Here is a 26,604-nt window from a genome sequence, read left to right as displayed (position 1 = left end):
GCGCGCTCTCTCAAATCAATAAAATCTTTTAAAAAAATAAAAAATCCTATTTAGTCAGAAAGTGAAATTATTTTTTCCCAAAGTCCCTCCCAATTTTTAGGGGAAACTTGACTAAGACAGCTGCTCATGCAGAGTCCAGCTAAGGTGCGGTCTTGTTTCCATAACAACCTGTGAACTCTCTTAGGGTCTGAGAAAGTGACAGTTTACGTGGTTACTGGAGGCACGAAAAATCGACGGTCAGCAGGTGACACTTCCCTGATGGGTGTAAATGCAGTGAAACCACTGGTTTGCATCTATTAATCATGAGTGTCAGCTTTTTTTTTTCTTAAAGTAATTTAAAAATTACTAGTGAATTTATCCTCTCATTGAGAGTAAGTAGAGATAGATAATTGTTCTTCTGATAGTGACACTGTGGCTCAGAGGTGCTAGGACTTTTCTGCAGCCACAACATGAGCTAGACCTGAGCAAGGTTTAGGAGAAGGTCAAGTTCATGGATATGTAAATCCCTTTCTTTGTAATTCCACTTTGTCCAAAAAGAGTTGGGTTGTCTACAGCCCTGCCTATGCCTCATCTCTTGCGTTTTCCTCTGGCCCTGGAAATAGATACAGAAGAGTTGGAATAGATGAAATACAGAATAGTTAAAAACGATGTTACCAAAGTCACATCTTAGGCACAATACTTGTTTAAATACATATGGCACGGGCGTGCATGAGTGAGGGGGGAGGGACAAAGAGAGAGTGAGAGAGAGTCTTAAGCAGACTCCACACGGAACCACACACAGGGCTTGATTTCATGACCCTGAGGTCACAACCTGAGCCGAAATGAGGGGTTGGACGCTCAACCAACTGTACCACCTAAGCTCCCCGAGTGCCTATTTTTATATTAGATGTTTTGTAAACATGTTTCAGTGATTCAGAGTATCATAGAATCTTGATTCTATACTTCTATCAAAAATCTGTCCCATTTTCGTATCAGAACAGACATAGGGTAGTCTGATGGGGAAAAAAGAAGCAGAAACTAAGTTCTAGAGTTCTGGATAAGGGATGTAGTTCTGAGTTTGCAAGATCAACTTTGTCAGTCCCCAGCTGACTGTGTGTCTGTCTGTTTACCCTCTGCTTCAATCCGTCCCCTGACCCCATAGCTGTTGTTGGTGACACAATTTCACTTCATACCTCGGCCACCTCTTTTCTGTTCATTTTGTCACTTTCTTCTCTACCTCCTTTATTCATCCTTACCTTTTTTTTTTAACCTTTTCTGTTCTTCCTCTTCCGTGAAAGCTTTCAAGCTGTCTTGTAACAGTGGCTTTTCCCTGCTTCTGCTGTGAAACTCAAGACAAATGGGTTTTTCACTCCTGGCCTGAATCATGTAAGATGCTCTCAACTTTCTCTTGAGGACCTTTGGGGGAGACTCCAGCTTGGCTTCTCAGTGCATAAGGTAGAGGATCTCAGAAAACCAACTTGGATCACTCTCAGAGTGTTAAAAAAAAGAAAAAGAAAAGTTCACAAGAGCACTTTTCTTCTTCTTACAGAAGCATTAGTAAATCAGAACACATTAGAAATGTTACTGAATATGTATGTTAAGGAAATATTCATATATGGAATTTTTTAGTGACCCGCCAGTGTGATGTGAAAGAGAAAGGTTTGGTCCTTCACATATAAATAAAATCACCTTCAAAAACTTTCATGCCTTTGAAAATATATGTTCTGTTTGCATTTAATTCTCCTTACTAAGTAGTTGATCAAATGGACAATGAATCTTTATGATGTTTGCATATTCTTTTATTAATGGTATTATCATTCACATATTTAATTCCCACTTAGGACGGAATTTCTCCCAGAGCTCCTGGGTCTTTTTTTTTTTTTTTTTTAATTAAATAGGCTCTACACCCAATGTGGGACTTGAACTCATGACCCTGAGATCAAGAGTGGCATGGTCCACCAACTGAGCCAGCCAGGTACCCCTGAGCTCCTGGGTCGTGAATGTATAAGTGGTACCATTGATCGGAAAGGTAAAGGATCGCAGATAATGTTGTAAATAGAAACAAACCAGAGGCCTCTTCCTAAAAGCATGAGTAAATAGAAACTTAAGCCTTTGATGACCCTACAGAATACTAATAGCAAAGAAATTCTAATTTTCCCTTAAGGCTATGTGAGCTTCTCACTGCAGCCGCATTCCACAAGAGGCCCTCTCGTTACCTAGGCTTGGGCTGGCGTTAAAAAAAAGAAAGAAGGGGGGTGATGTGTATACACAGGCTGCTAGATAAGGACTCATGGGCCAGGGGACATGTATGGGGTCACACAGCTGGTACACAGCAGAGCTGGGACTTGAACCCCAGTTTGTCACTATCCAAGTACTGTTTTAAACCATTCCACTTGCCATCACTTTGCCACCACGTTTTCCTAATTTTTCATTAAATCTCTGTTTCATTTTCCCATTTTGGACTCGCTCAAAGGTGTCACCTCTTGGAGAACATTCCTTAATTAGAATAGTTCTCAAATGTATAATATTTTTTGGCATTTATGAAGTGTGTTTCCTATGATGTCTCATTCTTCTCTGAGAGACTGCGTGGGCTTAGGAAGGGAAGACCAACGCTGTTAGAATTGTGTCAGGCCTTTAGTTCCCATTTTCCTGAATTCTTTGTTGTGAACATTCCCAACCCGCAGATCAGCCAGGTGTGGCCCCTAGGCAGCCATGTACTCAAGGCGCTGATGCATCTTTCCCTTCCTTGTGTATTTACAAGGCCTGTTGGTTTTTGACAGGGATCTGCCAGTTACTGATGAAGTAATTAGTCTGCAGGTCCAGTCACATGGCCCTTCCCCATAATGCTGTTCCTTGGATGATTGAGTTTCCCTGGGATTTCCAACAGTCTAGTTACAAAGCCAGGCTGTTTGGAAAATTGGGGTGCTGACAGGACCTTGTGCAAAATAGGTAAGGTATGTTCGGTGTCCCTGACCGCAGTAGATAAACTACCTAGGCATAAAGCTCATACTCTTGATACTCAAGTGCTGATCTGGGCCAATGTCAGATAGGAAGTTTCTTTTTAAAGCTTCAGTTAATTTAGCTTCAAATTCTGCTTAGTCACTTTCATTCAGTTATCCAAGCCAACAAACATCTATTGAGTGTTTATTGTAGTAAGCACTGAAGGCCTCAGTTTTTACATCTGTAAAGGATAAAGTTTATCCACTTGAGGATTAGAGGTGACCCTCTGTGCTATGCAGGTGGTCAGTAAATGAGAACTGCTGGGTGATAAGAGGTTGGAGCAGGTTGGTTTGAGCTGTTTGATGGTGGCCAAGGCTAAAATCTCTCAAAAATTCCCTCACCCTCCGGCAACAAGATTAGGGGAAAAACCAGCAGTTGAGGCATGGATGGCCCCAGCGACCTACATTCCCACTTCAAACCTGCCTGTGACCTCATGTTACTGTGCTTCCCAGGCCCCAGATTCTTTTCTCACCTGAGCTGCAGGCGGACAGGCACCCCAGACTCCACGACTTCAAATACCCGTTCAGCCTCTTTCCCTTTACCATCTTTGTGAATGGGCCCTTGTTAGCTTGGTCTGCCAGGTTGGGAACTTGGGGCTTCTTTCTCCCTTGTCATCTGTGTCCAGGGGATCACTGAACACTATTGAGTCAATTTGAACTTGTCACAAAATCTGTTCCTTCTGACCATTTCCATGGTCTATGCCTTAGTTCTTTCATTTCTCATTTGTGTTCTAGAATAACCTAACTGCTGTCAGGGGAGGAAAAACTTTTCCTCTATTCTCTTAGGTTCTGAATTGGGAGCCTGAAAATTAAACTGACAAAAGATGGATTAACAAGAGAAAACCAAATTTAGTTACGTACTAATGCATGAGACTTCACAAAAAGTGCAACTTAGGTGTTTAGAGGGGCGCCTAGCTGGCTCAGTCAGAAGAGCATGCGACTCTTGATCTCATGTTGGGAGTAGAGATTAGTTAAATAAATAAATAAACTTTAAAAAAAGGTGTTTAGAATTCTGGCTTTATTACTATCTTAATAAAGATGGGATGGGGAGGGGTGGAGGGGCAGTTCTGGGAGAATGAGTGACTTCTTGGAAGGGAGTTGGGGAAAGGGCATTTATGGAAAAACAAATGACTTTTTGGAAAGATAAATGGACCCACAGAAGAACAGATGGGAGTAGGATAGTTTGGGGACCATGTCTGTTTGGGTGTGGTGCCAACTTCTCTTCTGTCTCAGTCTCAGTCTTCACCAAGAGAAGATTAGAGTTGCTTCCAGGAAGGAGATTTATGGCAATAGAGTTCTTTTGGGAGGCTCTGCTTTAGGCAAATAAGGATTTCATGGACTTCAGTATCTTTAGCTCTGTATAATTTTTATGGCACAGTGGCTTATTCTAGACCCCTTCACTGTCTCCCCACTGACACCCTCTAGGGGCTCTGTTTCTGGAGTGAACTTCTTGAAGTATAAATCTGATCATGTTAGTCTCCCTTTAAAATCCTTAATGATTTCCTAATGGCTTACAAAGTAAAATCCAGACTTCCCGGTATCTCATCCATGAGGTAGCAGAGTCTAGCAGTGGTTGACAAAATATTTTTGACTGTGGTCCACAATAAAAAATGTGTTTATACTGTGAACCAGCACCACATATGTGTAAGTAGACTTGAAAAGTTTCGCTAGCGAAACTTACTCTTATTATGCATAATGTACTTTGGTATTTCCCAGTCTCTTCTTTTTTCTTTGTTGCAGTTTTTGTTTGCTGGGGAGGTAACAGACTTCTCTATCAACTAACCTATTCAAAGATATTTATTGGACTCATGCCACATGCTTTGTAATTTGCCTGTGTATATGTGGGACAGACAATAAACAAGTAAACAGAGAAGAAGACAAATGTATAAAATAGATAATTTTGTATAGTGATAAGTACTATTTTTTTAAGATTTGTTTATTTATTTGAGGGCACCTGGGTGGCTCAGATGGTTGGGCGTCTGCCTTCGGCTCGGGTCATGATCCCGGGGTCCTGGGATCGAGTCCCGCATCGGGCTCTCTGCTCCTTGGGAGCCTGCTTCTCCCTCTGCCTCTCTCTCTCTCTGTCTCTCATGAATAAATAAATAAAATCTTTAAAAAAAAAAAGATTTATTTATTTATTTGAGAGAGAGAATGAGTGGAAGGAGGGGCAGAGAGAGAGAATCTCAAGCTCACTCCCCTCTCAGCGAGGAGCCCAGATATTGTGCTCGATCTCAAGACCCTGAGATCATGACCTAAGCCAAAATCAAGAGTTGGTGGCTTAACCAACTGAGCCACCCAAGCCCCCGCCCCTCAGTGATAAGTACTATTAAGACAGGGTAATCAGGAAGTGATGGGGTCTGATTCAGCTGAGAGGAGGTAAATTGCTGCTGGGTTGAGTGGGAAGAAAGCTAAGGGAAGCCAGGTGGAGGGAGAAGCATGTACAGACCCCAGGGTGAGGAACCGGAAGGTCAGTGTGGTTACAAGATAGGGAACTAGTGGGGAAGATGAACCAGGCACGGGATGAGAGGGTAGCCCATGTAGGGCCTTTGCAGAAAGAAGGTGTTTGGATTTTATTCGAAATGCTGAAGGAAGTCACTGGACAGTGTGCAGCCTTTTCTTGCCTTTAAACTACATTCCTTAAACTCCAGGAAAGCCAGAATCTCTTACTGGCATGACCTTTCCCTCATTCATCTCTTTCATGCCTCCTTTTCTTTAAGACTCAGATATTTCTCCAGGGAGTCCTCTGAGCCCATAACACCTCCGTAACAGTGCACTGTAACTGTCAGTTTTTCTTGTCTGTTTTTTCCTCTAATCACTAAGGAATGAATCTTTCCTTTGTGTCTGCAGCCCCTGGCTCAGCCCAGTCTAACACTTGGCAGAAGATCAGGGAACCTTTATAAAACCGAGCAAACTGCCCTCTGGTAAATTTCACCTCTCTGGGCAACTTCCTCCACACCCGCTGACACTTTTAAAGGGCCCTCCCTGGGATTCCATCTCCAGTCCCAAATCCTGTGTTTCCTTTTTGATCTTCTTTTTAAAAAAAGTATTAGCCCTTATATTGCAGCTCTCCTTCTTCATTCTCTTCCTTTCACCTTTCTCAGGATGTTCTTGAGCGAGCGGTGATGCACAGGGAAAGTTCAGTGGAGAGAGCCAGCTGTCCAGGAGACCAGGAGTTTGGGTGATGCATTTCCTGATGGGCGCTCCCTGCTATCACTCCCAGAGTGGGTGAGAGCCTCTGGGAAACCCCACAGGGTTTCCGAAGCAGAGATACTTAAGGGGAGGTGGGAAAGGATTAGAGGAGAGATTTTTTTTTTAAATACACATGATCTGTATCAGACCCTAGAGGCCCATCATGCTTGAGAGCAATGGCAAATCAATTTTTCCTTTATTTTATTTATTTTCTAAAGTAATCTCTACACCCAGTGTGGGGCTCAAACTCATGACCCCAAGATCAAGAGTCATGCTCTACTGACTGAGCCAGCCAGGGCCCCCAAAGGAAGGATTTTTGTCAGCAGTCCTCTGTGATATAAGAAACCTCTCCTGGTCAACAGCAGTGGTCAACAAAGTGTTTTTGACTGTGGTTCACATAACAAATACATTTATATTGTGAACCAACACCACATTTGTCTAAGTAAATCTAAAAGAGTTTCGTTAGCGGTATGTACTCCTATTATGCATGATGTACTCTGGTATTTCCTAGTCTCTTCTGTTTTCTTTGTTGCAGTTTTTGTTGAATGCCATCTGATTGTTGGCTAAGGTTCTAGGTGAGGACTCCACCACATACTAGCCCTGTGACCTTGGGCATGTTCCTTCCCCCAGATTGCTCAGGTGCAAAACAGACTTGTACCTCCTCATTGCCAGGGGGATGGGGGTGTGGGGGGGGGAGGAGGGGGTAAAAGTTTGCAGAAATGTCTAGCAAGGTATCTGGCATGTGTCCATACCAGCTAAATGTAAAATGCATCTCCATGGGTCTGACGGGTCTCCACAGAGTTGATGGTACCCTTGCCGATCTGGCCCACCATTTCCCAGCAGTTTACCATTGGTGGCCTGTGTTTGAATTTGGCAGGGAGAAGGAAATACTTCCAATGTGTGTACTGGCATGTGCATCTCGCTTCCCAGCCAGTCTGTGTATATAAACTTGCACATACACTACCTCCTCTCTACGCGGTGACCTTCCATCACCTTCCACTCTCCCAGGAGGAGGAGGAAGTCCATCCTCCAAGGCACCAGCATGGATGGCCATGCCGCATAGACACTTGCAGACCCTGATGAAGATAAGTTAAAATCTACACTGATATCCAGTAGTATAAATTGGGAAGAAATAAAAACATGTATAAACACTTAAATATTTCTGAGCTTGTACATAATTTAATGTGGACTTTTGCTTTCTTTGATTGGATTGAGTGTTGCACAGAAGAAACAGAATGCATAGACTTTTGGGTGGGCCAGCCCTCAGTTGGAATGTTACTTGATCTTCCCAAGCCTGAAATTTCTTTACCTGTGAAATAGAGATAATACTATGTATTCCTGAAGGAGTTGAATGGGATGAAGTGTGGAGAGTGCCTCGTACAGTACTTGGCATATGGAAGGTACCTTCATATGTGGTTGCTGAGTTTTCATTGCACCCATATTTTCCTGTTCTACGAAAGGCATGGTGCCTTTGCCTAGCTTTGGGCTCTGCTCTTCTTAGAGAGCCTCCTTCCCCCTCCCCCCTCCGGGCCATCAACCCCATCCAAATCCTGCACTGCTTTGTTTGCATTCATAACCCTTGTAATGCACTAAGTTCCTTCCCACTGCCGTGGGCATTTCTCCCCTACTCTTTGCATTGATCTAACACTAGTTTGTGAGGCAATAATAATAATAGAACAACTATAACTCTTGAGGTTTCCATTTTTGTCCTTGAGACTACATTAAAAAAATTTTTTTTGTCAAGTATTTTTTATTTTTGTTTTTTAATTTGTATTTATTTTTTTTAAAGATTTTTTATTTGTTTATTTGAAAGAGAGAGAGAGAGACACAGCGAGAGAGGGAACACAAGCAGGGGGAGTGGGAGAGGGAGAAGCAGGCTTCCCACTGGGCAGGGAGCCTCACTCGGGGTTCGATCCCAGGACCCCAGGATCATGACCTGAGCCGAAGGCAGACGCTTAACGACTGAGCCACCCAGGTGCCCCTATTTTTATTTTTATTTACTTTAAAATTTTTGTTTAAAGATTTTATTTATTTGACAGAGAGAAAGAGAGGGAGAAAGCACAAGCAGGGGGAGTGGCAGGCAGAGGGAGAGGGAGAAGCAGACTCTCTGCTGAGCAAGGAGCATGACATGGGGCTCAATCCCAGGACCCTGAGATCATGACCTGAGCAGAAGGCAGACACTTAACAGACTGAGACTCCCAGGTGCCCCAAGAATACATTTTTTAAAAGAGCTGTATTGAGGGGGTGCCTGGGTGGCTCAGTCAGTTAAGCCACCAACTCTTGGTTTTGACTCAGGTCATGATCTCAGGGTCCTGGGATCGAGCCCTGTGTTAGGCTCCATGATCAGTGGGGTCTGCTTGAGGACTTCTCTCCCTCTCCCTTTGCCCCTCCCCCCCTTCCGTGCTCTCTGTCTAAATAAATAAATAAATAAATCTTTTAAAATAAGCTGTACTGAGGTACAATTGACGTAAAATTAAGTACACCTATTTGATAAGTTTTGACGTATGTGTACACCTTGGAAACCATCACCGTAACTAAGAACGTGTCCATCACCCCCTAAAAGTTTTCTTATACCCCTTCAAGGTTGCTCCCTCTGACCCCTTCTCACTACCTCTTCCATTTCCCAGGCAACCACTGACCTGCTATTTGTCACTATAGATGAGTTTACAGTTTTTGGAACTTTATGTAAATAGAATCACAGAGTATGTCTTTTTCAACTGGCTTCTTTCACTCAGCATAATCATTTCGATATTCATCCATGTTGTATATGTCAACAGTTTATTTCTTTTTATTGCTGAGATGCACCACAATTTGTTTATCCATTCACCTGCTGATGGACATTTGGGTTGTTAACAGTCTTTGACTACTAAAAATAAAATTGCTACGAGCCTTTGTGTACAAGTATGGACATATACTGTCATTTCTTTTAGGTAGATATATAGCTGTGGAATGGCTGGGATAATATAATACATGTTTAACTTCTTTAGAAACCACAAAACCATTTTCCAAAATGGTTGTACCATTTTACATTTCCACTAGCAGTGCATGAGAGTTTGGTACCTCCACATCCTCAACATTCGTTACTGTCTGTGTTCTTAATTTTAGCCATCTTACTGTGTATGCAGTAGTATCTCATTGTGGTTTTGATTTACATTTCCTTGATGACTGATGATGTGCTGAGCATCCTTTCATGTGTGAATTTACCTTCCATAAGTCTTCTTTGGTGAATTGTCTGTTCAAATCTCTTGCTCCCCCACCTTTCCAAAAATTGAATTTTGTTTTCTTATTAATGAGTTTTTAGAGTTCCTTACGTATTCCAGATACAAATCCTTTATCAGATATATGATTTACAAATATTATTCTTTTAATCTGTGGCTTGCCTTTTTTAAAATTATTTTAAGGGTGTCATTTGAAGAGTAGAAGTTTTTATTTTAATAAAGTCCAATTTATCAATATTGGGGGGAGGGTGTTATATCTAAGGGATCTTTGCCTAACCCAAGGTCATAAATATTTCCTCCTTAGAAGTTGCATAGTTTTAGGCTTAAAATTAGGCCTGTGATCTATTTTGAGTTAATTTTTGTATATGGTGTGAAATGTGGATTGAAATTCTTTTTTTTTTGCATATGGATATCCAGTTGTTCTAGTACCATTTGGTAAAAATGACTATCCTTTCTCCATGGGGTTGGCTCTTCATCTTTGTCAAATCTCAGCTGTCCTTGTATATGTGGGTTTATTTCTGGACTCCTTATTCTATTCCAATGATCTATTTGTCTATCTTTGTGCCTATACCACATTGTCTAGACTGGATTTTAAGTTTCTCCAAGATAGGAATCTTGTTTTGCATATCTTTTTGTCCAGCCAACCTTACCAATCTACTACTTTGAGTACAGTAATCAATATATTTATTGTATTGAAAAAACAGAAACCTTACAACAACCACTTAACAAGAAAATGTGGAGTTGAAATCACAATTTAAAGAGTATTTAATATTTTAAAATATTTATGTGTCCGCTATGACTCCCTATACATTAATCTTTTTTTCAAAACTAATTTTAATTATATATATGTATATATATACATATACATATACATATACATATATATATATATATATAAAATGTGTTTTCTTTTTAAAATTAAAGCCACAGGGGTGCCTGGCTGGCTCAGTCGAAGCAGCATGCGACTCTTGGTCTCAGAGTTATGAGTTCAAGCTCCACTTTGGATATAGAGATTACTAAAAAAAATAAACTTAAAAAAAATTAAAGCCAAAATCCCTTTGATGATTCCCCCAGATCGTTCACCCATACACTCTTTGTTTGCTGTGTATCCTTCTGGACGCTTTTCTAATGTACTTTCACAAGTATTTATTTTCTACTGGTTTGAGATAATTACTCCTAATGTCACTTTAACCTTTATGTCATACTTTCCAGCACTGTATCCCTTTGTACTACATTCTGAGGGGATTTGATGTTCCATTTCACTATTGCCCTCTTTATCTGTCTTTATTCTGCTTTTCAATCCATATATCCAACCCCCACACACAATTATATTTTTATTTCTAAGATCTCTAAGGCCATTTTTTCATGGTTGCTCTTATTCTGAAACTGTCTGTTCTTGTTTTATGGATATCACATTTTCTCTGAATATTTTAATTATACTTAACTTGGAAGTTTACTCTGACTCCTTTATGAACTCTGCTTCTTCAGATGTATATTCAGGTATATGCATATTAGACTTTTGAGGAAATGTCTGGAGGGAAGATGGTACTGCTTCTACCTGTTGAACTCCACACACTGTAGTGAGAGTTAGGGAAGGGCAGAACCCTTGGAGCATGGGAGTGTGGGTGCTCCCTGTTCCTGCTGGGCATCCTGAGCCCCTGGAGCACTGCCTTCTCCCTCATACCCAAACTCCTATAGTCATTGCTCCTACCTGGAAGTGTGTGGTAGGTGGGTGGGTGGCAGTAGCGCTCAGAGTTTATCTGCTGGCTTTTCTCATTATGCTTCTCCAAATAACAACGCTGTTGGTTGTCTTCATGCCCCTCCCTGTTTGGGCTTCCACCAGTTCTACCTTCTGCAGCAGAACCCTACCATTCCTGGTCAAGGGCTGCAGGTTCCCTCTTCAATCTGACCTTCGTGTTTCTAAGATTTTTTTTTTTTTTTTAATTTGCGAGAGAGAGAATGAGAGACAGAGAGCATGAGAGGGAGGAGGGTCAGAGGGAGAAGCAGGCTCCCCGCCGAGCAGGGAGCCCGATGTGGGACTCGATCCCGGGACTCCAGGATCATGACCCGAGCTGAAGGCAGTCGCTCAACCAACTGAGCCACCAAGGTGCCCATGACCTTCGTGTTTCTTAGGGATTTCTCTGAAATCTGTCGACTTTAAGGTTTTTTTGTTTTGTTTTAAGCTCAGATATTTATGTTTATTTGTTCATCTATTTATTTATGGTTTATACCTTTTCTGTTATTTTTAGAGATTGATTTACTGTGGGAGGGGAGGACTGTGACATGTTACCAGTCTGAAAATTTTAAAACTCGAAGCCCTGTTTTCTTTTTTAATTTATGCCCTGCTTTTGCTAAGATGGACTTGTAATGACAGTACTGTGAGTGAGTAGCATATGATGACTGAGGAAGAAGAAGAAAGCTGGTGACTTTTTTGGGTGCTTTCCTTCCGCATTATTGCTTCTATAGTATATCATCAGCAGATCGTTGAATTGGGTTAGGTTGAACTGGAGAAGAATGTGTGGGTAGGGTAGGAGTAAATTGTTGCTTATAGTGGAGTAGCAGTTGTGCACATCTGTACCTGCTTGCTTTTTCTTTATTCAGTTATTGTTTTACCTGAAATTTGTGTGTTTACTGAAACCTACTGCAAATTCAAACATCAAAATATTATGTATAGTAATGAAATTCACTAAGATATTATCAAATATTAATATGTATTTTAGACCATTGTAGAGACTTGGAAAAATTTATTAGTTACAATAAGGGAAAAAAGAATTACTTTCCAGTCACTATTGAATTAGATCAGGACCAGGGACCGAGAAAAATATAAGAGAGGTTGCCAGAAGGCAACAAAAAAGAAATTCATGTAGGGCGCCTGGGTGGCTCAGTTGGTTAAGCGACTGCCTTCGGCTCAGGTCATGATCCTGGAGTCCCTGGATCGAGTCCCGCATCGGGCTCCCTGCTCGGCAGGGAGCCTGCTTCTCCCTCTGATCCTCCCCCCTCTCATGTGCTCTCTCTCTCTCTCTCATTCTCTCTGTCTCAAATAAATAAATAAAATCTTAAAAAAAAAAAAAGAAATTCATGTATATTGGACTTATGTTTTCATTTCTTTGAATATATTCCTAGGAGTGGAATTGGTGGGTCATATAGTGACTCAGTGTTTAACCTTCTGAGAAACTGCCAAACTGTTGAAAGCACATCTTTTTACGTTCTCACCAATAGTGGGTGAGGATTCTAATTACTCCATAGCCTCGTCAACACTTGTTATTGTTTGTCGTTTTGATTATAGCCATCCCAGTGGATGTGAAGTGGCGTCTTATTGTGGTTTTGATTAGTATTTCTTGGATGGCTAATGATGCGGAACATTGTTTCATGTGCTTATTGGCCATTTTTGTATCTTCTTTGGAGAAATGCCTCTTTAGATCCTTTGCCCATTTTTTTTTTTTAAGATTTTATTTATTTATTTGACAGAGAGAGACACAGCGAGAGAGGGAACACAAGCAGGGGGAGTGGGAGAGGGAGAAGCAGGCCTCCTGCAGAGCAGGGAGCCCGATGCGGGGCTCGATCCCAGGACCCTGGGATCATGACCTGAGCCGAAGGCAGACGCTTAACGACTGAGCCACCCAGGCGCCCCCTTTGCCCATTTTTTAAATTAAGTTGTCTTTATTATTGAATTGTAAGAGTTCTTCATATATTTTGGATATTAGTCCCTTATCACATAGGTGATTTGCAGGTGTTTTCTCCCATTCTGTGGGTTGTCTTCACTTTCTTTATAGTGTCCTTTGAAGCACAAATGTTTTAAATTTTGATGAAGTCCAAAATTGTTTGAAGCATAACTCAAATGAACAAGCATCTCTTTAGGGCATAGAGACTCTGATGATCTAGACAAAGAAGACATTGCTTTGGAATGCTAAGACTGGATTTTTTTCCCCTCACACTCTGCTCCAGGAAAGCTCTACTTTTCACACTCCAGATTTGCTGCTTGTGATACGGAGTTGTACAGGTTTTCCTGCCCTCTGGAATGGTGTGACAGGTAGCGAAACAGCATTTTTCAGTGTTCTGCACTTACTAAAAGGCCCCTCGATGAGTGGAATGAGGTAGTTAGCAGTCTCTGTATTTGGAAGAGTGGCATTGTCTGTGAATCATAAATCACATCTGAGGTGGAAGTGAAACTCCTCTCATTAACCGCTGTGAAAGAAACTCACCCTCATTCTTGTTTTGTGGTTTCTCCAGTTCTGGACTTCAGCGATCCCTTCAGCACTGAGGTGAAGCCCAGAATCCTGCTCATGGGCCTGAGGAGAAGTGGCAAGTCATCTATTCAGAAAGTTGTCTTTCATAAAATGTCTCCCAACGAAACACTGTTCTTGGAGAGCACAAACAAGATCTGCCGGGAAGATGTTTCCAATAGCTCCTTTGTTAACTTTCAGATTTGGGACTTTCCAGGACAGATTGACTTTTTTGACCCTACATTTGACTATGAGATGATCTTCCGCGGAACAGGAGCACTGATATTTGTCATCGACTCCCAGGTAAAGTTCAGTCTTGGGGTACTTGGGACTGCAGACCCCTCCTCCCCACAGAGGCCATCCCTCCCCTGTGTTCAAACCAGTTCCTTTGTGTTGGTTTTGGTGTGGTTTTTAGAATCAGGAATAGCCCTTTTTACCAAACAAGCGTTTCTCAGTGGGGCCTCTCAGGGTTGCAAAGGGGAAAAGTCTCCCTCTGTGGAACCCTAACCAATGAGCAGCGAGCAGCGTCAGGGAGTTGTGTAGGTCTCAGCAAATCACAGAAACCTTACAGATGGAGAGGGCCACCATACAGGCCAAGGACAGCAACTACATGTCCCCTGCCCCCGATACTCTTGGCAGACATCTGTAAAACAGTACAGATTTTCTGCAACAAAAATATGTATATAAGTCTGCATTTTAAAATGCTTACTCGGGGAGCCTGGGTGGCTCAGTTGTTAAGCGTCCCAGAGTCCTGGGATCGAGCCCCACATCGGGCTCCCTGCTCTGCGGGAAGCCTGCTTCTCCCTCTCCCACTCCCCCTGCTTGTGTTCCCTGTCTCGCTGTCTCTCTCTCTGTCAAATAAATAAATAAAATCTTAAAAAATAATAATAATAAAAATAAAAAATAAAGAGGAAAATTACATTTATAAAAATGAATAAATAAAATGTTTACTCTTTCCTAGGAAGATAAAATTCTAAGTATGAAGTTTTTCTTTTGAATTAAATTATTTTAATTATTACTAGTACACAATTGATTGACAGCATAACTATTAATATTTTATAGGTAACTACTAAATATAAAAAGTAAAATTTTGATTGATAAGTATATCTTTTAAGATGATGGATATTTTTCCACTTAATTCACGTATCCATGCTTGAATAAGACAGGATTTGGCATCAATTCTATTTTTGATTGTGTCGATGTAAGCGCTAAGAAACCTTGTTCACATAAATAAGTAGATGGATATGGGGTGAGTTTTGTTATAGCATTCGCTCAATTATTTAAACACTTTCCAAGTTATATCCTCTAAATTGCCCAGTTTTCTATCACAAAGGATTGTTTTTAGTAGTTTATCAGTAGACATCCTGATTGGGCCTTCCTTTAACTTTGCTGAAAGCAAAGACGTGGGGACCCCCTGACTGGTAAAGAGCCTTTGTACCCAGGAATCAGTTACTCACTTTATTAGTATACAAACTAGTGGTCTGAATTGTCTCTTTGGTCCTCTGGGCCTTTCTCCTGTGAAGTGGGAGCCAGCAGTTAAAGGGGGGAGGTGGGGAGGGAAGCAGCAGACTGCAGGTGCATCTCAGGCATGCCAGTCTTAGGAAAGAGTACAGGGAATAGAACTGAGACAATGATGCCCTTCAAACTCTCTATGTCCAGGCACTCTTAGAAAGTGTCCTGGAAGCCTAGCTGAGCTTGAAGGCTCTCCCAAGGGCTCTCTTTTACAGCTGTGGGGGATAAATGGCAGTAAGTCCTCCCAGAAATGCACTAAACCAGCTCTAAGTTCAAGGGCATGATATTTCCCTGAAACTGGACCTGCAATTAGACAGATGGGCCAAGCACACCTGCCCCTTCCAGAAGTGCCAATGGAGTTAAGGAGGCAGGGACATGTAAACTGTTAATAATAATGGTTCTGAGCCCGCTCTTGGAAAACCCATTCTCTGAGAAGACTGCTCATGCCTGAGAGCCTCATAAATTCATCCAGGGAACTAGGTGCCTGTTTAATATAATAATGAAATTTTCAACTAAGCCTTTTAGTTCCAAGTGATTGCACTGCGTACTTCTAGTGTAGCTGTGGGAGTGTGGCCATCTGGGAGGAGGGGCTCTTTCTTTCTCTTTTGGTGGTGGTGTGTGTGGGGGGGGCGGGGAGACTTTACATTCTGGTGCCTGATCTGTGAACAGCAGTGCCTCCCCTCTCCCGGGCCCATCTGGAAATGCACGCTTGTAGACACCTGCATCAGGTCCAAGCCCTGCTGTCAGTCGCTGCTTTCCTGGCTCTCCCACTTGTACTGACCTGTTTTCTGGCCCATCTGTGGCCTTGGCAGTAGCCCCTGCCTTCCTGCCTAGGTCTGCTGGCACCATAAATTAGGGAGCTTGAGCAGGACGTAGCAGCCGGGTTGTGGGCGCGCTGCTGCATGGGGGGCGAGCTCTTGTCTATGTCCCACTCAGCTGTCTCTTCGAAGCTCCAAGTTTTTCCCCAAGTCACTCCGCTGCTGTTTCTGTAGTTGTTGAACCAGGTGGCAGTGGTAGTGGTCGTAGCCCGACCCTTGGGTAAGTAGATTCCAGTCAGAGGACTTCTCTTTTCAAGACAGTGGCGTAGTAAGTACTCACTTCAATACCATGTTGTGCTTATGTAGCAACTGGCATTTCTAGAATTCAAATGTCCAACGCAGCTCTATCCTAGGTGTTTGTACTATGGCTATAAGGTGGCTAAAAATAGGTTCGCTTGCCTGTTTTTAAGTTGCAACTGTGATTTGGTTTTAATTTTACCTGAACATGAAAAGTGGCCCTTCAATTTGGGTTGGTAAATGTGTGTTTTCTTTTATTTTGTTTCTTGTGGGTTTTTTTTCCCCCCCTAGCTGTAGGGAATAGAAAGGTATAAGAATGTTTGAGAAATTTGTCTTTTTAAGTTCCACTTTCAAAAAGGGTAGGAAAATATTGTTGAGAGCTATCATTTACTAAAAAGAAGGAATAATGAAATAAGCTGTTTTAGAGTCTGTGTAATATATACTTTTGTATTGGAAGCAGATTGTAAAAACCATGTTTTCAGGAATTTTTATATGATGCAATTACAAGCACTGAAAAGAAAAGCAAACTTCAGGCGATCTTGGCAGGCACTTGCACGTCATTGCCTGTATTTCTAAACAGGGCTCTGTTGGTCTGACGCCTCAAATTTTTATTTTTTCCTTGTGAATTCCTCACAATCACAGGATTGCCAGATAAATATTTCACCAAGGAGAAAATGTGTCCTCCCAGAATGTTGTAAAATGAAAGAGCATGAAACGATCCAGAGTGATTTCCTGTGAGCTAACTGCATGACACTGTCAGCCCCCCAGGCAGAGCCCACAACATGTCCCACACCCCAGGGCCACCCTTGGCCCCCTGAAGCCATGTCTCGGGATCCAAAATGAAGTGTCGGCTTCATCTACATTGGTGATTTTGACCTGCCTGTAATTCCTAGGTCTAGTTTTTTTTTTTTTAAAGATTTTATTTATTTATTTGACAGAGAGCAACACAGCTAGAGAGGGAACACAGCAGGGGGAGTGGGAAAAGGAGAAGCAGGCTTCCCGTGGAGGAGGGAGCCCGATGCGGGGCTCGATCCCAGGACCCTGGGATCATGGCCGGAGCCGAAGGCAGATGCTTAACGACTGAGCCACTCAGGCACCCCCTATATCTAGTTTTGGAATAGGAACTAAGGCGGTGTATTTTTCTTGTATTTTTATTTGTTGTAGGAAATATTAACAGACACAGTGGGGAAAATCAGCCACGTGCCCTCTGTTCGAATAAACCAAGTATTTTCTTCTCTCAAATGTTATTTTTAGTCCTCCTAGATACGTGCCACTTCATCACTTACGTGCCACTTCATCACTTAGTTGGTAATCAGATCATTTTATATGGCTGGCAGGAAGTTACAGTAACAACTTCTGATCTTTTGAGATTGTGATACTCTCTTGACATTGGCTAGTTTTACTCACAGACGTGTCCCCTTAACTCCCCTCTTCAGTTAACGACATAAACCATAACAATTTTTGAGGTATAATTTACATACAATAAAATGCATTCATTGTGAGTTTACAGTTCAGTGAGTTTGACAAATGGGTATAAGTTGTAACGACTCCACAGTCAAAATATAGAATATTTCTACCACCCAAAAAGCTTCCTTTGTTGTCCTTTTGCAGCCTGCCCCTGATTTTCAAGACAATGTAAATGAATTCTGTATGTTGTTTAGGGATACATATATATGTAGTAACATATAAAGAGATGATTGAGAATAAACACTAAACTCAGGAATAGTGGATACCTCTGGAGGGTGGGGGGGTAGAGTGATGGGGTGGGCTGGGAGGTTGGGGAGAGACCCACGGGACTTCAGTGTCTACTGTTTGATTTCTTTTTTTTTTTTTAAGTTTATGTATTTAATCAATCTCTATACCCAATGTGGGGCTCGAACTCACGACCTCAAGATCAAGAGTCACATGCTCAGGGCGCCTGGCTGGCTCACTTGATAGAACATGCAACTCTTGATCTCACTGTTGTGAGTTTGAGCCCCATGTTGGGTGCCCAGGTTACTTAAAAAAAAAAAGAGTTGCATGGTCCTCCAGCTGAGGCAGCCAGGCACCCCTGCTGTTTGATTTCTTAAACAAGGAGATGCATACGCAGATGTTCATCATATTATCATAAAAGTGTCATTTGTAGGAAGGAGAAAAAAACAGTATTGCGTTATTTGGGTCAGTTACTCTAGATCAGATGTCAGCAAACTCTTTCTGTAGAGGGCTAGATGGTAAGTATTTTAAGCTTTGCAGGCTGTCTGTACCATCTCCGAGGAGTTTCCACAGAGGAACACCCCTCAACTCTGCCACTGCACCACAAAAGCAGTCATAGACAATATGTAAATAGATGAGTATGGCTGTGTTCCAATAAAACTTTACTTATAAGCAACACACAGTGGATCCAATTTGGCCCTTGGGCCATGCTTTGCTGACCTCTGCTCTAGACCAGTGCTCTTATCTTTCCTCCTGGCTCCTTCCCCATCCTCCCAGCAACCCATATCACATTTCCATCTCTGTTTATCACTGTTCACCCAGGGACTCAAAAATGTGGGAAGAATAGTATCCCAGGGAAGGTTCTAGGTGGTATGGGGTCATTTTGAATTCATAAAACTGCAACGCTGATCTTAATGACTGTCATCAAGCTACATCATAACTGCCTACAGCTGTGTTTTTCGTGCCTTTCTTTTTCATCTCTTTGTTCATGAAACTTCAGTTTTCCAACTTGAATTCCGTGAAACCAGCTTTTATTTGGGCTTTTGCAAAATATTTTGGAGGATTGTACCCACATGGTTTCCAAATTAGGAGTGTATATGAAAGAAAAAAAAGGTAACTGTGAAGTAAGGTGATGGGTAGATTCATTAACTTGATTGGGAAGATCATTTCATCATGTATGCATATATCAAAACATCATATTGTACACCTTAAATGTACACAGTGTTTATTTGTTGATCATACCTCAATAAAACTGGGGAAAAAAGAGTGTCTGTGGAAGGCAGCGTAGAAGGGTTTGGCCTCCCCTGACAGGAATGTGCCTTTGTTCCCAGGATGACTACATGGAAGCCTTGGCCAGGCTCCACCTCACCGTGACCAGGGCCTACAAAGTGAACACTGACATCAACTTCGAGGTGTTTATTCATAAAGTGGATGGTCTGTCAGATGACCACAAAATTGAAACCCAAAGAGATATTCATCAGAGGGCAAACGATGACCTTGCAGATGCTGGATTAGAAAAAATTCACCTCAGGTGAGAACAGAAACCCTTCCGGAATCACAGTAATCAACGGAAAAAAGCAGGTGTGGAGTCCAAAGTCAGCACGAGCAGTTTGGTGTTCACCTGTTTACCCTATTTGTGCTGTACACATTGGGACAGGATTTGGGCAAAGCAAGCTTTGCATGTGCTAATTCTAGTTCTTGTTTTTGTTTTTTAAACAAATGGTCAAAGCTAATGTTTTCCCCACATTTGAAAAACATAAAACTCAGGAACATAATCCAGGAAGTTAATCAATGCTGAAGTTTATAATTCTTGATAAATATGATAGTATTTATAGTCACAAGTAAAAGAGAATTCTGAAGATAATTCAAATAGAAATACAGAGGAAAACCACTTCTCTGTCAGTTGTTTTTCTTTTTTCTTTTTTTTTTAAAAGATTTTATTTATTTATTTGAGAGAGACAATGAGATAGAGAGAGCATGAGAGGGGATAGGGTCAGAGGGAGAAGCAGACTCCCCGCCGAGCAGGGAGCCCGATGCGGGACTCGATCCCAGGACTCCAGGATCATGACCTGAGCTGAAGGCAGTCGCTTAAACAACTGAGCCACCCAGGCGCCCCCAGTTGTTTTTCTTTTTAAGATTTTATTTTTAAGTAATCTCTACTCCCAACATGGGGCTCGAACTTACAACCCCAAGATCAAGAGTCGCATGTTCCACCGACTAAGCCAGCCAGGTGCCCCTCTATTAGTTTTTTATGGGGAACTGTATGCATCATTCGATTTGCAGATTGGAAGATGAAGATCTTAGATGCTTCAATACCAGTAACATAGCCATTACTAACCTAACAGGAGTGTATAGAGATGACCTGGTGGGGATTCTTCTGCAGAATGTAAGGAAGCTCATATGGGCACATACCACTGTATTTTTAAGCTTTCCAGTCCAGCCAGTCAGCAGATGAGAATGGGCACAATTCTTGCTTTTTGGGAGCTGGGGAAGAATGGCTTGTTAAGACACGTTCATTTTTTGCTGAGGTCATTGTAAGTTCTGAAGGGGGCTAGAATGCGTGCGTAGGGACTATAGGTACACACGGCCGGGCACCAGTGTTGTGACAGCCTAAGCAATCTGTTCCCCAGTCAGAAGGAAAATGTGACGAAATACTGTTTTCTCTTTCAGCTTCTATTTGACAAGCATATATGATCATTCAATATTTGAAGCTTTTAGCAAAGTGGTTCAGAAACTGATTCCACAACTCCCCACCCTGGAGAATTTGCTAAACATCTTTATCTCAGTAAGTAAATAATTTTCTCCCGGTAGAATCATTTGCAGGATTTTAGAATAACATTGCAGGCGTGAAAATAGTCTTATTTCTGTTTGCTCTTACGGCATTGCAAGGTCACTGAAGGGATTACTCTGGAAGATTGCTCCTACATGCTGTTTTATGTTCTCTAACATTTCACTCCCCAAACCATTCCTGTACTGCCCTGGTATAATTAGAGTGTTTATTAAATTGTAGGCAGTCATTCAATGTTGATAGAGCCCTACGAGATACAGGAAGCTTAAGGGTGGTTGTGGCGCTAAGATATATAACCTGTTGAATATTTTCTATCTGTTTAACACTGTGGATGATGTGCTGGCTGAATGAATCCTATAGACCGTCAGGTCTAGGAAAGCTCTGCTGCTGACTCGAGTCAGACTTGTTGGTTGTACTCATATTTACTCTGTCGCTCCATAGTTTGGGTTTGTTTATTTTTAAAATTTTATTTATTTATTTATTTATTTATTTAAAGATTTTATTTATTTGACAGAGAGAGAATACAAGCAGGGGGAGTGGCAGGCAGAGGGAGAGGGAGAAGCAGACTCACTGCTGAGCAGGGTACCTGCTGTGAGGATCCTGGGATCATGACCTGAGCTGAAGGTAGACGCTCAACTAACTGAGCCACCCAGGTGTCCCTAAATTTATTTTATTTTAAAATTTACAGTCAGTAAAATTAGTGTTTTTACTTGCCTTTTCCTAACTGCAGGTACATCTCTAAGAGCCAGGAAACACTGCCCAATTTGTTTACCTACAGTAAATAATTTATGAAAAATAAGAATTTTCCATTTCTTATGCAAATCCATTATAAAGGTTTATGTGAGGTTTAAATTGTAATAAAATAGAACAAAACTTTTAGTAAATTAATTTTTGTTCATTCATATTTTACATTGAGAATGGCATGTAATTTTTTTTATACAGTGATGACATGTTCTAAAATCATTGTCCCTTTAAGATAGCATCTTCTTTTTGTTTCAGAATTCTGGAATTGAAAAGGCATTTCTCTTTGATGTGGTCAGTAAAATTTATATTGCAACTGATAGTACCCCAGTGGATATGCAAACCTATGAGCTCTGCTGTGATATGATCGATGTGGTTATCGACATCTCTTGTATTTATGGGTAAGTAAAATATTCTTAAAGGGTACAAATAAGCCATACTTCAGATTAGAAAATGAAACCTTTCATAACCTTTGTAACATTTGCATTTACTTATTTGATTTTAATACTTTTGTTTTAAATGACTGAGATCTGTAAATAAATATACCACTTAGCATGCAATAACAACCAAAAATAATTGAGTAAATGTCTGACATTTTACTAATAAATGTATTGCATACATTATATCATTTAATTCCCTGCTATTCCATGAGGTGGGAATTATTATCCCCATTTCAGAAATGGGGAAACTGAGGTTCAGAGTGGTTAGATTTCTGACCCCTGCTCACACTGTCAATAAAGGACAGAACTGGAATTTGAACTCAAATCTAACTGATTCCTGGTTCTTCTACTGAAAAATCTGTCATCATATCATAATGTCATACACACTTGGGAGAGACTAATAGGATCCTCGAACTCTAAATACATATCTCATATTAACAACAGTTCTATTACTTTCTTCATTATAGGAAATAACTGCTGGATTTTCTTTAACATACTTTGTCTTTTATGAGCAGCAGAGAATTACAAAACTAAGCAAACAACATTACCTGTTTATTATCATGGTCTTAGAGTCTTGGGAAACAGAACCTCCTGTACACTTCCAATATTATAAAATAAACAAGAAGTGGAAAAAATTGATTGTCGTACCAGACATAGAAACAATTCCACATAATTTTAAATTTCCTGAATGGGTGTCATATAGAGTAAATGGATATGAATTAGTTTGTCTGTCTTATTAAGATCAAGTTGTTGCTGTCGATTTATATTGGATCTTACATGTTTATCCAATCATTGATGGGTAAGGCTCTTATTCATCTTCCCTTTTACTCACCAGCTGTTACCTGCCTCACACAGCCTCCTCCGTCAACTTTGGTGAGGTTCCCGGTCTCCCCATTTCTCTCTTCCTCTGTCTGAAAATCCTTTGCCCCCTCAGTTCAGATTCTTTCTGCTATACACACAAGCACGCAGGGTCCCTTCCATTATGAAATAGGGAAAGTGATACTATTATACTGTAGTGAGGATGACATATCGTTAGGCTTCAGCTGGTAGGCCCTGGATAAATGTTGCTGCCATTATTATTATTATTAATTATTATTATTATTATTATTAAACACTGCCATCTGGCTTCAGAAATAGACCTTGTTTTCCAAGACTATTGCTCTATAGCATTCTATTGTTTTTAAACTCTAAGTGGATTGACCTTGAAATAGTCATGGAAACTGAATGTATCCTGATTACAGTCTAGATTGCTGTGGTAATCAAATACAATAGACACAATTAATCTGGCACCTATTTAATGATAAGCGTAATCATTATTGTGCCATATGGTAATTAGATGTAAGTGGTAAACTGTTCATGTAAATGATGTTAATCAGAGTTCCTCTTACCCAGCTAAAACAAACATGAGGAGGGCGGCAGCAGGAGGAGTCAGATTGTTTTTCCGTGGCGGAATGCAGTGCTCCTGAGAACCCATCAGGTGCAGTAAGAACCAGTCTGGGTCACCAGTTGGCTTGGGCCCTGGAGTTTCCTCGGTGTTTGCTGGAGCCACAAGGAGCCAGCCCAGCTAACTGGCAGTGACGGAGGAAACAGGCTTGCTGCCAGGTCCCAGCTGCTCCGTGGAGACCAGCAGGGCCCGAGGCAGGTGACCCGGCGCCCCGGTCAGTCTGCCCCGGAATCTGCTGAGCGTCTGCTCTGCAAACGCGCGAGCGCACAGGAGCGCGCGCGCGCGCGCACACACACACACACACACACTTTAAAATACATTGCAGCTGCCTGTGTTCTCACTGCTTTGTGAACGCAGACTTGAGGAGTAGCACATAGTTGTTGCAGTAGTAATCCGTCACCAGTGTTTACTTGTAATTTTTTTTGTCTTTCTGGTTTTTCCAATTTGTTTAATGTCTACTTTTTTCTGAATATGAATGCAATCCATGCTCACTGCAAAAAAATATGTAAAAGCATAAAGAATAAAATTAAAATAGCCCATAATATCATCACCTAGAGGCAGTCACTATTACCATTTTATTATGTTTTACTCTTTTTTTTTTTTAAAGATTTCATTTATTTATTTGAGAGAGAGCATGAGTGGGAGGGGAGAGGGACACAGGGAGAAGCAGACTCCCCACTGACCAAGGAGCCGGACTCGGGGCTTGATCCCAGGACGCTGGGATCGTGACCTGAGCTGAAGGCAGATGCTTAACTGACTGAGCCACCCAGTTGCCCCTGATGTGTTTTATTCTTATTTCTCTGTGTAATTTTTAGGATAATGTGATCACTTTGTATATATAATTTTATATATATCCTGCTTTATGCATTTAACATTATCACCTAAGAATTTTCTTGTGTTATTAAGTGCTGTTAGTAAATTTTCTTCATTGGGTAAAAAAATTCAAATGTTTCAGCTTTTTGTTCTCAGAACATTGCTTATTAGCGAGAGAAATTCAGTCTAGAAAAACAGCAGCTAAAAATAGTACAAAGGATGTTAAGAATTCTGATAAAGCATCTTTAACATCTGAGATCCAACACTTCTTAAAGATTTTTCTTTAATGTTTTGGTAGGTCACAGTGAGTTGAATCCTTTTTTAAAAAATTTTCTTCCCTGGGCGCCTGGGTGGCTCAGTCGTTAAGGGCCTGCCTTTGGCTCAGGTCATGATCCCAGGGTCCTGGGTTGGAGTCCCACATCCGCATAAGGTGTCCTGCTCTGCGGGAAGCCTGCTCCTCCCTCTCCCACTCCCCCTGCTCGAGTTCCCTCTCACTGTCTCTCTCTGTCAAATAAATAAAATCTTTAAAAACAAACAAAAAAAAACCACTTCCCCAATTTACTTTTAAGTAGCCATGTATGTGCCAGTTGAAAATATTCTCAAAACTAAGAACTTACATTTCCTTTGAAATACTCTACAATTCAGGCTTTTCATTTAATCTGGTTTGTCACCCTACCTCCTTATGATATCTTTGAGACTAAAAGCATTAACCCTGAAATTAGATTAGTTTGAGGTCCTGGCTCTACCCCCATCATCAGCTTTGACCAAATTATCCTATTTCCCCTAGCCTCAGTTCCTCAATACCCAGCTTAGAGGATTCTTAGGCCAGGCCATAGATAATTCATGATAAAAACTAAGAATGGTGCCTGTCACATTGTAAATGTTGGCTCTTATTCTGCAAAGGGATCAGGCTTAGCACCAGTCGTGTTACTATGTTGTATTAATAAGGTCTAGCACAATTCCAATTAAGTCAAATTTCTGGTCAATTATTCATTAATTTGGGAAGTAAAAATATACACACACATACCGTTTCAGATAAGGGGAAACGGTGCAGAAAAGTGCTCCTTTGCCTATGAGGAGAGGACATGTACCTCTGATTACATCAGTGTCTTTAGAGGGTCCAGTTTTGATCATTAAAGGGCATCATTCATTATCATCATCATCATCATCATGGTTAACATTCATTGTGCATTTTACATGGTCTGAGGACTATGCTCAGTGCTATATATCTATTATTTCATTGCATTGGGAAACTTTGAGGTAATTACTATTAGTATACAGATAAGGGAATTGAGGCTCAAAGAAGTTACCTTGCTCCAGTTCACAAAATAAGTGAGCTGGCGTTCAAACCCAAGTCATCTGTGTCTGCAGGCCACACCTTTTCTTAAATAGACCAGTGTATTTATTTAGTGTTTAGTTTTGAAAAAATTTCAAACCTACAGAAAATGTGCAAGGATAGTCCAGTGAACTCCTATATGATACCCTTCACTGGGATCCACCCATTTTTACCAATTTGCCAAATTTAACCAATTGGTTAAATTTACCAATTTAACCTCAAATTACCAAATATTTACAATATTTGCTCTCTCTTTTTCTAATACATTTTGTGGTTGGTTTTTGCCAAACCATTTGAGAGTGAATTGCAGACATCATGATTCTTTGATCCTAGCTACTTGAGTGTCTGTCTCTTTAAAAAAAACAGACATTCTCTTACAGGACCACTGTTTACCAAATTAAGCATATTTAGCATGGCTACAATAATGCACTATCTGATATATTGTCCATATTCAGATCTTACCAATGGTCCCAATTCTATCTTTTATCCCTGATCCGGGATCTAGGCCAGTGTTTGGCTGTCATGTCTCCTTAGGCTTCTGTAATTTGGAAGAGTCATTCGGCTCTCCTCAGTCTTCATCAGACCATGCTTTTGACAGCCTGGTTATTCTGTCAGGAAAAAACAAGAAGCCCTTATGGGCTATGGAGGGAAGAATGGCTAACCTCCATCCCTCACCTGTGTTCCTCAGGTGCCTGGAGAGATGCCTCCCTTCCCCAACAGCCACTCATTGTGTCCTTAGGAAGGGACTGTCATACACCATGTACATTCTTGTGATTTTTTGTTTCGAAGACTTTTGCTGAAAGGCCCTGTAATTGTAAACAACTTCTCATTATGATTATCACTCTGTGTAGTAGAGCTGGTCTCTGTCGCTGGGTTACAATTTGTAGTTTCTTCTCAATGGTCACATACATTCTGGTTTCTGTCCCCATGTAGTCTCAAAGAAGATGGAGCAGGAACCCCGTATGACAAGGAATCCACAGCCATTATAAAGCTGAACAATACCACGGTTCTTTATTTAAAAGAGGTGACGAAGTTCCTGGCTCTTGTCTGCTTTGTCAGAGAGGAAAGCTTTGAAAGAAAAGGTAATTTTGTGTGTGTGTGATTTAAATGAAATGTTTCATTTCAGACTGATAACTGCTTCTACTGCTTGTCGAATGTGGGTGATCAGCAGCATG

At 41.1% G+C, this 26,604-nt stretch overlaps 1 protein-coding gene across 1 annotated transcript in view; it reads left to right on the top strand.

The window, feature by feature from the left end:
* The window catches only part of RRAGD (Ras related GTP binding D), a 39,815-nt gene that overhangs the window by 3,635 nt on the left and 9,576 nt on the right, over positions 1-26,604 (top strand). Inside the window, exons 2-6 of the mRNA XM_045867228.3 lie at positions 13,616-13,911; positions 19,199-19,398; positions 20,538-20,652; positions 21,655-21,797; positions 26,363-26,511. Of these exons, the coding sequence (XP_045723184.1) occupies positions 13,616-13,911; positions 19,199-19,398; positions 20,538-20,652; positions 21,655-21,797; positions 26,363-26,511 (903 nt within the window). The remainder of the gene's footprint in view (positions 1-13,615; positions 13,912-19,198; positions 19,399-20,537; positions 20,653-21,654; positions 21,798-26,362; positions 26,512-26,604) is intronic.

This window comes from Mirounga angustirostris, unplaced genomic scaffold (genome assembly GCF_029215605.1).
Source record: "Mirounga angustirostris isolate CCGP_5_RB_7025 unplaced genomic scaffold, mMirAng1.0.hap1 SCAF_8, whole genome shotgun sequence".
Lineage (NCBI taxonomy): Eukaryota > Metazoa > Chordata > Mammalia > Carnivora > Phocidae > Mirounga > Mirounga angustirostris.
Note: the sequence above shows the minus strand (reverse complement) of the source record. Positions and strands in the feature narration are given on the sequence as shown.